Source organism: Schistocerca americana, chromosome 4, assembly GCF_021461395.2.
Source record: "Schistocerca americana isolate TAMUIC-IGC-003095 chromosome 4, iqSchAmer2.1, whole genome shotgun sequence".
NCBI lineage: Eukaryota > Metazoa > Arthropoda > Insecta > Orthoptera > Acrididae > Schistocerca > Schistocerca americana.
Genome location: NC_060122.1, coordinates 613378144 through 613391449, shown reverse-complemented (window position 1 = coordinate 613391449; position 13306 = coordinate 613378144). Strand labels below are relative to the sequence as shown.

Sequence of the window (13306 nt, the reverse complement as noted above, 5' to 3'; positions counted from 1 at the left end):
TGTGCCACACTTCGGCTGCCACATTTGTACATTTCACGTACAGACCATGGAAACAAAATGAGTGAGATTATGGTGATCAAAGAGGCGTATGCACATTCACTTTTCTTTCAGTCAGTAAGAGAGTGGAATAAGGCACGAGTTCACTAACACTGACACGTTCTAATTGACAGGATTTTATGCAGGTTTCATTTAATCCTTGCCCTGCTGTTTTTAAGCTGAGCTCCAGAGCAATAGTTTTGTGAATATGAAGATTTTGTATCTGCAATGCTGTGAAATAATCCTGTCGGCAAAATTGTTCTTTCCCTAGCCGACCTTGGATGCTTGACATAGAAGCCAGGCAACAAGACCGCGGAAGAGGGAAAGCACAATGTGCTAGTATGAGTCTATGGTCTAGTGTCCAAACACCGTGTAGCGAGTGGCACGAAGGAAAGCACAAATGCAGCCAGGGCGATTGACCCAAACAACTAGAACGAGCAATCGAGGGCACGTTGCGATACGAAAGTCAGATCCTTGTCAGTCGATCTCACGAGGAGATCGCGGCAAGTGTCATAACCCGATTCCCCAGAAACTTCGCTCAGTGGAAGAGGGCTGAAAACAGGCGAACACGTATCGCGGCTTGTCCGTACATACACGACCGTTTCTGAATAAAAGACGGTAAAAGTTTCCGAGGTTCTTTATGTGCCTTTTATCGAGTAAATATTTGAACCTAAGCGGTGAGTAGCCTCTCAGCCTACATTTTTGCGCCCAGTGTTCGAAACCCGATTATTATTTTTTTTGATTTCCATTTATTTATCCATATCCGTATAAGATTATTGCATGAATGTTTTCCAATGTATACTGAAATAACGGGTGTCGTTATTCGTCTACTAATTGTATGTCTGGTGAATGAATCAAAATAAAAGTAAAAAAAAAAATATATGAGTGAGAAAATTATTTTAAATTGCTTTCGGTGAAATTCCTATAGTATATTTTGATTCATAATCAACCACAGCGCCAGTTTTTGCTAGTGTTCCGTTATGCGTGCGTTGCCGCGAAATTATTACCGATACGTGAGATCTTAAGTAATGTTAACGACGATTCTTTAATTAATTTGGGGTAAGAGCTTAGGGGACCAAACTGCTTAGGTCATCGGTCCCTAAGCTTACACACTAGACCTACTTAATCAAACTTAAACTAACTTACGCTATGGAAAACACACACATCCATGCCCGAGGGAGGACTCGAACCTCCGATGGGGGGAGCCGCGCGGGCCGTGACAAGACGTCTGAGACCGCGCGGCTACCCCGCGCGGTGACGTTTCTTTCTCGAGTGAGATATCACTGTGGCAAACCAGTCTTCGGAATTTCTTTGTTTCGAATTTTTAGCGGTTGGTATCACCCAAAGGAATGCACCAAAACTTCCTCAAGAATAAAACATAAGAAATAATATAAGAACTGCTATAAGAATGAAATACAGGAATATGAGAATTTAAAAGCAATGTAACTCCTGAAAATACCATATAAGAAAATATGGTTCAAATGGCTCTGAGCACTATGGGACTTAACATCTGTGGTCATCAGTCCCCTAGAACTTTTTTTTTTAAATTCTTTATTAAGATAACCATTATAATTTATACAAGTTAACCCACTTCCTTAGCTCATTAGTGGGTCCTAACAGTTATACATTTATATTAAATTGTGCAGCTAGTTTTTTAGTTTTATAGTGAGCTACAGTTATTAACAACAATGGGCATTTAATATCTACATCTACTGTTTATACCTAATTCCTATAGCTAATTGAATTTATATATATATTCTGCAGCGTCACATGTGTGCCAGTAAGAATATAAACCTACTATAATATGCCTTGTTCTTCGAGCTAATCCCGAAGAACATGCCCCTGGCACTGGGGAGGCCTCGAAGTTATAATTCGCTGCAGTACCTATCCTAATTTCCTATATCTAAGTCCTACAAACTAACTTATCCTACGTCATGTCTGGTGTGTGTCATAATCGGTGGTTGATCCCTACTCCCCCTAGTCCTGCACATGGCGGATTCCAACTCGGATGAAGTCGGCCAGTCCACGCACAGGCGGCATGGGAATAGGGCTCTTGGTCGAAATCGGTGATTATGTCCTTGTTATTTACCGTATCTCTCTTAGATATTCAATTAGAACTTTTAGAGATACCTCGTTTGCCAAGGTGTTTAGGGTCTGAAATGTTTCCTCTCGTCTGAGCAGTTGATACGTGTCATGGTTGGGAAGTCTGTCTCGTAGTGTGTTTGCGACATCATTGAAGAGGGGACATTCGTAAACAACATGCTCGGGTGTACCCTCCGGATCGCCACAGTCACACGCTGGTGTTGCCCTTTTCCCAAATCGACATAAGTACGTCGGGTAGGGTCCGTGGCCAGTGAGAAAGTGAATCAGACCTCGTGTAGGCTCGAAGTACTTCATTCCCAGGCGTTCCCTCACATCAGGTAGAAACTGGAAGGTTCGTCGTCCAGCCTCTTCTATCACCCAAGTCTCCTGCCAGAGCTCCTCCCCTCTTTTCCTTATTTCTCTTTTATCCCCCACCCTAACACCCACAATATCTACAATCTTCTCGTAATTACCCTTTTTGGCCCAATACCAGGTCGCCTGTTCCCTTATCTTTATGTCCAGAGGGTAGACCCCATTATGACTAATAGGGCCCCCCCTGGAGATGTTCTGTAGGCACCCACAGCTCTTAGTATCATGCTTCTCTGGACCCTTCTCACTGCCATGGCGGGCACCACCCTCGTGAGCCTGTGCGCCCAGACTCTCGAGCCGTAGCCCACAACTGAGTTTAGGATACTCTTATGATAAAGTCTAATTGGGTGTGGAGGAAGATGGAATCTTTTATGGCCTATTGAGATGAGGTTGTTTAGTATTATCTGAAGGGCTCTCTGGGTGACGGTATCAATGTGTTTCCGAAACTCCACCTCTCGTCAATGATGACTCCTAGGTAGCGTGTCTCACGTCGTCTGAGAACAGGTGAACCGTCTATTCTGACAGTCGGATTTCTAATGAGATGTCCTTTTAGCAGGAGGTAAGTAGATTTGCTGGGCGATATCGTCATTTTAGTCGCGTGGCACCACTGTTGGGGTTTATCTAATGCAGTCTCTGTTTTCGGTTCGATGTCTTCGCGGCTGCGGCCGCCAACCAACAGGAGGAGGTCATCCGCGTAGGCTATCACCTCTAGCACCTCTTCACTCTGTTGTAAACTATCTAACAAAGGCTCCATATGGATGTCCCAGAAGAGGGGTCCTAAGACAGAACCTTGGGGACTCCTTTAGTAATTGTCTTTCCAACTCTTTCGCTAGAGGATGATAACCAGACCTCCCGATCCTCGCAATAGCTCCTCAGGCAACCATATAGCGGCCCTGGACACTCTTTCTCCCGCAGGCAGGAGAAGAGCGAAGGCCACCACAGGTTGTCGAAGGCGCCGCTGATGTCAACCATGATGCCAACCACGTATTTGTGAGGGGTCGAGCCACAGACCTCGGCCGCCAGGGCGATTGCATCAGATGCCGACCGCCCCGGCCTGAACCCGAACTGCCTGTCACTCATCCCGCACAACACTCGGTGTGCTGTCAATCTGTCAGCCAGCAATTTCTCCAATATTTTGCCAAATATATCCAGCAGACAAATCGGCCTGTAAGATTTCACTTCTGCAGGATCCTTATCTGGTCCTTTCTTTATGATAACTACATTTGCCATTTTCCATTTCTTTGGGAATTTTCTCTGTCTGAGGCATTCATTGTACAGATGTGTTAGTGGCTCAGTCAGCTGAGGCGCCAGAAACTGCACCACCTCAGCCACAATGCCGTCTGGCCCAGGTGCTTTTCCTCTTTGCAGAGATCTTATATGGGTTGCTACCTCCTCCTCTGAGAAGGGGTAGACAGCCGTCTCATTGGTGTATATTTCTTGGTCTTGATCTCTGAGTTGCTGCTGCCCCTCTGTCTCCCCATCAGCATTGTTGTCAGGCAGCAGGGAGTGGAGGAGGACCCCCGCAGTCTCCTGCCAGGACTCCGTCGTCCTATCCCCGTACCTGACTGTTGATAGCTCCAGAGGAGAGCGGATTTTTTCTCTCACCAACTTATATGGGAGCCCCCACGGGTCCGTGACTAGCTGGTTGAGCACAAAGTTTTCCCAACTTCTCATTCTAACTTCCCGCAGTTCCTTTTGGAATTTCCGCTTTTCCTCCCTGTACAGCAACTGCCACCTTTGTCGTTCCTGCCAGACGACACTGCGCTGATAATACCTCATTAGCCTTCTGACAGACTGACGCAGTTCCCCTAGTTCGACAGACCATGGCGACGGGGAGGCCGCCATGGCCCTCCTCCTAGTAGGTACGGCTGCCCTCACCGCTCTTGTCACTGCAGTCACCAGTTCCTCTGCTCTCTGGTCTACGTCCATGTCCAAGTGCATGTCATCTTCCGGTGATGGAGGAATGTCACACTCCATCGCTAAGCGTTCCCAGTCGGCTCTTCTATAATTTAGTTGTACTTCCCACCCCGTGGCCCAGCGGCACTGTCTTTCTCCTATGGTGAAAGTTATCAGATTGTGGTCGCTTGTGGTGGCATTCTCTGGGACTCTCCAGTTTTGAAGATTGTTAGCTGTGTTCGGAGTTACTAGGGTAACATCGATGTTTGTGCCCTGTCCTCCACCTGCAGCGTAGGTGGGAGGATTGCCGGGTCTGTTAGCCACCACAAGTTGTGATGCCATAGTAAGTTCTTCAACATTTTCGCCATTAGCATCTCTTGTGCCACTGTACCACAGGGGGGATTTTGCGTTAATGTCGGCAGTTATTACGACTTTTCTTCCCCGCAACGCCGTGGTAACTCTCGCTAGGTGGTCTATGTAAAGTTCTATGTTGTCCCCATACTGAAAGTACATGTTTATGAGAGTTATAATTCCCCTAGGGGATTGAAGCTCCACGACGTTGCAGTGGCTAGTTGTGAACTGTGAGAGTATGGTAACTCTCAAGAGTTTATTTGTTATTATAATTGCTGTCTTCGGGTCATCCCCTCTGCTGACTATTTGCCAGCTTGCAGCAGCAAAAGCTATTTTCCCAGCCAGGGAGTATGGCTCCTGTAGACAGAGTACATCTAGTCTCCTCTCCTCCATCTCCTTTCGGAGCTCCTGCATTACAAGTCTGCTGTTGTGTGTGTTAAGCTGTCCTATAGTTATTTTTGTCATTATGGGGAGTATGTGTGAAATCGGTCATGTGGCCAGGTCTTACTCCAGTCAAATGCAATTCGTCCATGCGCTATTACTGATTGTTGGTAAATGTCGTCAAGATCAAATTTCTCTCCTCGTCTTTCGAATACTTTCTTGAGCAAGTCTCGCAAGGCTCCAAAGTCGGTGGGAAGATTCACTGATTTTAGCTGGATTCTGTCAACAGCCTCCATCACCGAAAAAGTTATCTTCCTGCCGTCTTCATGTCCTACACGGACCACATGTCGTAAGGCAGTGGTCAGGGTAGGCGGCTGCTCCAATCTGGATAGTTGCATGGTGTACTCCAAGTTGGGGTACACCCTAACCGGATCGACCGGTGGTAGTCTAACTATTGGTGTGCATTGTGTGGTGGGGCTCGTACTTGAGCTCGTCACTATATTTTCTTGTATTGGTTGTTCGTTTGCATTATTGTCCCTGAGAGTTGCTAGAGCCACAGGATGCCATTGCCGTTGTAGGTGTAGTTTCGGCTTTGTTTCCCGGCTTCCAGAGGAGGGAATTCCCCTAGAACTTAGAACTACTTAAACCTGAATAACCTAAGGACATCACACACATCCATGCCCGAGGCAGGATTCGAACCTGCGACCGTAGCAGTCGCGCGGTTCCGGACTGAAGCGCCTAGAACCGCTTGGCCACCGCGGCCGGCACCATATAACATATTAACATATAAGCACTGAGAACACCAAACCTTAAGCATTATCAATCACTACAGACAGCACAGGAATTGACGGCCTTAACTTAACGACCGAGAGCAGCGGCGTTTGCGTAGAGGGGTCAGTGCTAACAGACAAACAACACAGCGTGAAGTGGGACATATGAAAAACATATCGCTTAGGACAGTGCGGCGAAATGTGGCGTTAATGGTGCAGGTGACGACGATTGGGAGGCGTGGCAGATGGATGGTGTGTCAGGAGGCACCGTCCCAGTTCGCCACTTCCCAGTTCCTGGTTGTGACCTGAGTACGCCAGTGGGCGCAGTAAAAGAAGAGTGACTTTTAACCATTTATTTCTGCAGATACATCTCTCCTTTAGCGATGTTACGACGGTCCTCTGCCGCTGCTTGTCCTGTTGTTTCGCGAGCGCCCGGCAGCTATTCGGAAGTGGATGCTGCGTCTCCATCCTCTGCAGTCGAAGAAGGTGGCACGTGCGTATGTGGCCTACACACGCCGGCCTAGGAGGTTCTCTATCCTCTCACGTAACTGTGGCTCACCTCTGCTCTCTGAACCATGACGACGATTGTCGTGTGGTCGAAAAGAGCGCCGACCCTGGCCTGCCGTGCAGGTAGGCCCGTGGCTCTACTGAAGTGTCAGGAACACTGGAGTCCTGTTCCAAGTCGACACGGAAGACCCCCAGGTCTCTCCATCTGCCTTGGAAGCTGTCAGCAGCGCCGAACTCTTGACTGGTGCTTAAGGAGAGGAAGACATCTCTCCATCGGCTGTCAGCAGTGTTTAGTATGAGCAGGAAATCTACAGCAGACTTATAAAAATGTTCAAATGTTCAAATCTTATGGGACCTAACTGCTAAGGTTGTCAGTCCCTAAGCTTACACACTACTTAACCTAAATTATCCTAAGGACAAACACACACACACACACACACCCATGCCCGAGGGAGGACTCGAACCTCCGCCAGGACCAACAGCACAGTCCATGACTAACAGACTTATACCCAGCGTTAATACTGTGTCAGGGAATCGAGTACGCGAATCCTGTACACCATCCATCCTTCTGACCAATTCCCTTCTGAACTGAAATGCTGGAGTATTTATAGTGTGAAATATCGGCTGGTGTTGACCGAACGTCACTTGTAATGACCACATAGACTTTCCTAGTACGAATGTGTCAGCGATCCATATCGTACCCTATTTGCTTAACATAATTTTTATACCAACAGACTGGTCCGTAACAATATTCAGTACGACTTCTTGCGTTAGCGAGGCGGCTTCTTACTTCACGTGACAAGGTGACGTGATACTTCTCAGTATTATTGCTTTACTAAGCTTCTGCTGGTGCTGGCTACCCAGTTCGTGCAAAGCGCTGATGTCCTGCTCTCCGCCTGACCTGCTAACGTGATGAAACGCTGTCGTTTCGTGCTGCGCTTGTTGACACTCCCTCAAGGAACACAAAGTGAAGAGGCCTCGCAATTATGAAATTCTGCGGCAAGCTGCCTGATACAGGGTTGGTATGTAACAATTGGCTACGACAGCAGATGGCCGACGCGAGTGCCTTTGCTAAAAGGACAACATCGCCAGCAGGATGACCTCATCAGTTGGAACCTAGACTACTGGAAAACCATGGCCTGGCACAATGAGTCCCGAGTTTAGTTGGTAAGAGCTAATGATAGGGTTTGAGTGTGGTGCAGACTCCGCTTTGCCACGGATCCAAGTAGTCAACAAGGCACTGCGCAAGCTGGTGGTCGTTCCGTCATGATGTCGGCTGTGTTTACATCTGGTCCAGCTAAACCGATCATCGACTGGGAATGATTATGTTCAGCTAATTGGAGAGCATTTGCAGCCATTCATGGACTTCATGTTCCCAAACGACGATGGAATTTTTATGGAAGACAATGCACCATGTCACTGGGCCACAGTTGCTCGTGATTGGTTTGAAGAACATTCTGGACAATTCGAAAGAATAATTTAGCCTCCCAGATCGCCTGACATAATCCCACTGAACATTGATGGGACACAATGGTGTGAGGTAGCGGGCCAGTTGTGGTGCCCTGAAAATATTCTAAGTTCGAATTTGGCATGGACATGCGGGATGCTCGGCAGGCCGACTACGCGGCGCCAGACAAGAGGGGTAGCCCCAGTGCGTGGTCCAGCCCCCACATGGCTGGGAATTCCATGCTGCCACTGTGTCGATGAAGGAGACATGCCAGGAGTGCCAAAGATGGCGGACTTTGTGAAACCTTCATGGCAGACATTTCACAGTTCGTATAGAAATTAATAGCAGCCAGATTAATCATGATACCTTAAAAAGAAACTTGTACATTACCATTATTTGCACGACGATTCTGATGGTGTAATCAGATTTTCAATATCTTTATTAGTTTAAGGTTTAGTATCTGACTGTAAATTATACAAGTAACACTCAGCAACGAATTTACAAAATCTAAACGGTTCATCCGATTTTGTCGATCGACTTGTCTTTAGAAAGCTGTTAGTGTAAACCTAAATTGGTATAAATTACAGGAATGTAACTTGAATACATGAGTTATTGGTGGTCAAAGTGGTTGATTACTATCGATCGCGTCAGGGCATAAGTACTTCACAGCTACACGAAAAAACGGTAGCAGCATGCTTATAAATATATTTGTTCATCTAGATCTTTATTTATAGCCGATATATCCTATTGATGAAGCAATTGGTTAAATATTTACTGTGTTTTAGAAATCACAGAGACGTTAGGCTACTGGCCTACCTTTTGTTTCTATTCCTTTAATATATGTTTATTATATTTGCTTATGTATCTAACAATGTGTGTTAGAGCGTGTTTATGGTCAAGCCATAGGAATATTTATTTAATTTCAAATTATTTAAATGTAAATCCAGGATTTAGTATGTGTTTCAATATGTTTGTGAGAGTGCGTGGGCTTGAAGACGTAGCAGGAGTGCTCTAGCCAATCACAGCGCTCGTTACTACAGCAGGCGACTACCGAAGCGGGGGAGGAGCATGGATCACACTACAGGAAAGTACAGGAGAGTACGGGAGAGGGTGGTGGACGAGGAGGCGCGACGGGCGGTCGCGGGAAAGACTTACAGAGTGGAGCAGTTTGCGCATGGTCGCGAGAGATAGAAATTTTTCGTAGTGCTGACCTGTAAACTTGTGAGATTTCCCTGGTTTCTGCAGTGAAGACGTTTAGAAGTGAATATTTCGCAAGCTGTGTTGTTGCTCATAACTAATTACACTACTGGCCATTAAAATTGCTACACCAAGAAGAAATGCAGATAATAAACGGGTATTCATTGGACAAATATGTTACACTAGAACTGACATGTGATTATATTTTCACGCAATTTGGGTGCATAGATCCTAAGAATCAGTACCCAGGACAACCACCTCTGGCCGTACTAACGGCCATGAAACACCTAGGCATTGAGTCAAACATAGCTTGGATGGCGTGTACAGGTACAGTTGCCCATGCAGCTTCAACACAATACCACAGTTCATCAAGAGTAGTGACTGGCGTATTGTGACGAGCCAGTTGCTCGGCCACCATTCACCAGACGTTTTCAGTTGGTGAGAGATCTAGAGAATGTGCAGGCCAGGGCAGCAGTCGAACATTTTGTGTATCCAGAAAGGCCCGTACAGGACCTGGAACATGCGGTCGTGCATTATCCTGCTGAAATGTAGGGTTTCACAGGGATCGAATGAAGGGTAGAGCCACGGGTCGTAACACATCTGAAATGTAACGTCCACTGTTGAAAGGGCCGTCAATGCAAACAAGAGGTGACCGAGACGTGTAACCAATGACACCCCATACCATCACGCAGCGTGATACGCCAGTATGGTGATGACGAATACACGCTTCCAATGTGCGTTCACCACGATGTCGCTAAACACGGATGTGACCATCATGATGCTGTAAACAGAACCTGGATTCATCCGAAAAAATGACGTTTTGCCATTCGTGCACCCAACTTTGTCGCTGAGTACACGATCGCAGGTGCTCCTGTCTGTGATGCAGCGTCAAGGGTAACCACAGCCACGGTCTCAGAGCTGATAGTCCATGCTGCTGCAAACGTCGACGAACTGTTCGTGCAGATGGTTGTTGTCTTGCATACGTCCCCATCTGCTGACTCAGGGATCGAGACGTGGCTACACGATCCGTTACAGCCATGTGGGTAAGATGCCCGTCATCTCGACTGCTACTGATACGAGGCCGTTGGGATCCAGCACGCGTCCCTTATCACCCTCCTGAACCCACCGATTCCATATTCCACTAACAGTCATTGGATCTCGACCAACGCGAGCAGCAATGTCGTACGGATTTCTCCTCCGTACACGAGGCATCACAACAATGTTTCACCAGGCAACGCCGGTCAACTGTTGTTTGTGTATAAGAAATCGGTTAGAAACTTTCCTCATGTCATCACGTAGTAGGTGTCGCCACCGGAGCCAGCCTTGTGTGAATGCTCTGAAAAGCTAATCATTTACATATCACAGCATCTTCGTGGTGTAGCAATTTTAATGGCCAGTAGTGTACGTAAAGTTGGAATTTATTGTTTCCCTGTTATACAACTTATATTTTATTTAATCGCTGGATCATCGACACCAATACGTGTTTTGTTGTAATAAACAGCATTCTTATAGGTTCGTCTACTATCGTACCACAATTTAAAGTCGTTAAGAATAGCACCTGCAGATTTTATTTAATTGCAATCTTTCAGTTAAATGTCTACTCATTTAAAATTCGCAGTTGCCGAGTGATAGGAACCTTCGACCATTAGATTCATGTGTATATTCCAATTGTATATTGTAGACTCAGCAGTATTTGTCCAGTAAAGCGGCAACTACGTATCCCAGCCCCTAGACAACGAAACCAGCCAAAACTGTTAATATTTCAACTTTGAGTCTGAGGGTACGTAGTTGAGGGCCACACCACACTTCATCATTTATTATTTGGGAAGCCCGCAATGGAGAGGCGAGTTCGTGCACAAAAAGCTGCAGCGGCAACTTCGTCGCAATTCTGGGCCGCTACAGAGGCACCGTGGCTTAGCGTTTCTGCAGGCGACGTGCAACTTTTCGAGGCCATGCCGCGTCAAATTACTGCACAACGTCCGGGTAAAAGAGGTCCTTCACCATACTGGGAGGTATGCCACGAGTTTTGTCACCTCAATGTCTCTCGCACCCACGTTGTGGAGAAACTGAACCGAAGGCTGTGGTGTTTGCAGGTCGCTGGGGAAGACGAGCCACTACACGCAGATGGTGGCGGCTGTGACGCGGACGCTGGGTTGCGGGTACGCCGCGTGGCGGGAGGGGGAGGCGCAGCCGGTGACGTCCATGTACGCCTGCAACTACGGGCCGTCCGGCAACCGCTTCGCGCGCCCCCTGTACCTGGAGGGCCGGGCTTGCAGCCAGTGCCCGCCGGCGCACAGCTGCGTCCCCTCCCTGGGGCTCTGCCAGAGCGACTCCGGGCCCTCTCGTGGCGGCTAGCGGGCTGCGTCTGCGCGGGGACATCGCGGCGGCGCCTCACCCCCCGGTCCACCGTCACTTTGGCAGAATACGTCACACTGGCAGAGCGTCGCGCCGCCCTTATGTCTTCACTACAGCGCTCGTCACTCTTCAGAGTGCCGCAGCCTGCACTTTACCGTTACGCCACAAGTACTCTGAAGTGTCCAAAAAGACACGAAAGACTCTTTTATAGGTTTTTATGAAATAAAAAAACAAAAGTCATATTTCAGAACAGTGAAGACACGCAGATAAAATAATTTATCATTAACTACCAGTGTCCAAAGCATGATCGCTTATAGTATCAGATCTTTTTTATATCAGACATGGCAAATGTCCTGCTTTGCTGTCATATAAAATAAAATATCTCCTGCATGACTGCTGTCAACAGTAAAATCGTTGTGAAATGGAGTTACGAAAACAAGAATGGAATGGAATTAACTAAAGGTGAACGCGAAGATGTAGTGATTTCAAGCAGCTGCTAAAACAGAGAAAGCTTGTAAGAACGCTTATGTACATTTATTATTATGAATAAATCTTAATTAATGGGTGACTGTACTTAATGTTCAGCTACTCACAAAAGCCCAGTTCGCGCTGTGATTGTCATATGGCAACAAAACTTGATAGGTATACTAATATATTAATGAGGAACTGATTCTCGTTTGGGGAAAAAAAAATCGTTCCAATTTTGGCCACTGGGTGTAAATCTGCCACTGAGAACGCAACAGAGACGTACAGTAATGTTTCCCTATGTAATGGATTAGGGACGGGACGTTGGAATAAAAGGTCAAACAAGTGAGAAAGGCATAATGTTGATTTTATTATTAACCACCGCTGACACAATTTGTTCAGTATGAGCAACGGAGACGTCGACGATATGTCGCATCCGTAAAACGACATGATCAACACTTTCTTGGAATGTGATCAACATGTTCGCGTGTAGGATGAGACGCCCCATTTTCGGATAGCTAGGGAAATCTAAGGATATGGTTGGTTAAAAATCAGCTGAAAGCTTCCGAAACTGATTGACATATGTAAAACATAATAAATTTTGCTTGTATGTAACTTTTTATAGCGAAAGCCAACGGATTAAATTTCATAATTTTTGTCAAAGAAAATAGTGCATTTTGGAGCGAGTACTAAAAGCATGCGCAGTTCCGGATAGTGTGGTTCTCAATTTGGGACAGAGTTATTTTATAAGGAAAATTCAAGAGTGCATATCTATAGGAATATTGTTTTATTACAAAAAGTAACAAAAAGTAATGCTGAGGTTGTTCGTAGCTACATGTTCTAATGTTAGTTGAGGGATCGCAGCAACGAGACTTTAGCCGGCATTCTCAAGGGATCCCCATAGAAAAAGCCAGGTGGGGATAAGCGAAGAGGTCGAAGTGGCGAACAACTTAGTTCGAAGTCGATTCTCCACGAAAATTCTCATCCGAGGAAGTCATGGTATTGTTGCTTGTATGAGCCGTAGCGTTGTCCTCCTAAAGACATTTTACTGTAAATGTTTTTCAGGTATCTGTTTACAAACTGTGTTTACAAACTGTACCTAGTGCTCTCTCTTCAGTCTGCTACGGAAGAACGTGATGAAGATTGACACTGCGGGACAGACACCCAAAATCTGCGTGTCCTTGATGTGATTTTCCAGTACCCTAAATGCATGAATTATGAGCGTTCACGGATCCATCAAGGTGGAGCGATGCCTCGTCTGACAAAAACCAATCATTAATTTATTCCCCGGCAACGGCCTTGCCGCAGTGAATACACCGGTTCCCGTCAGATCACCGAAGTTAAGTGGTGTCGGTTGTGGCCGGCATTTGGATGGGTGACCATCCGGGCCGCCATGTGCTGTTGCCATTTTTCGAGGTGCACTCAGCCTCGTGATGCCTATTGAGGAGCT

At 46.5% G+C, this 13306-nt stretch overlaps 1 protein-coding gene across 1 annotated transcript in view; it reads left to right on the top strand.

Moving 5' to 3' along the window:
• LOC124613656 (venom allergen 5-like) overlaps positions 1 to 11391 on the top strand; it is a 96061-nt gene extending 84670 nt beyond the window's left edge. The window contains exon 6 of the mRNA XM_047142372.1: positions 11130 to 11391. Within this exon, the coding sequence (XP_046998328.1) occupies positions 11130 to 11391 (262 nt within the window). The remainder of the gene's footprint in view (positions 1 to 11129) is intronic.
• The last annotated feature ends 1915 nt before the right edge of the window (positions 11392 to 13306 follow it).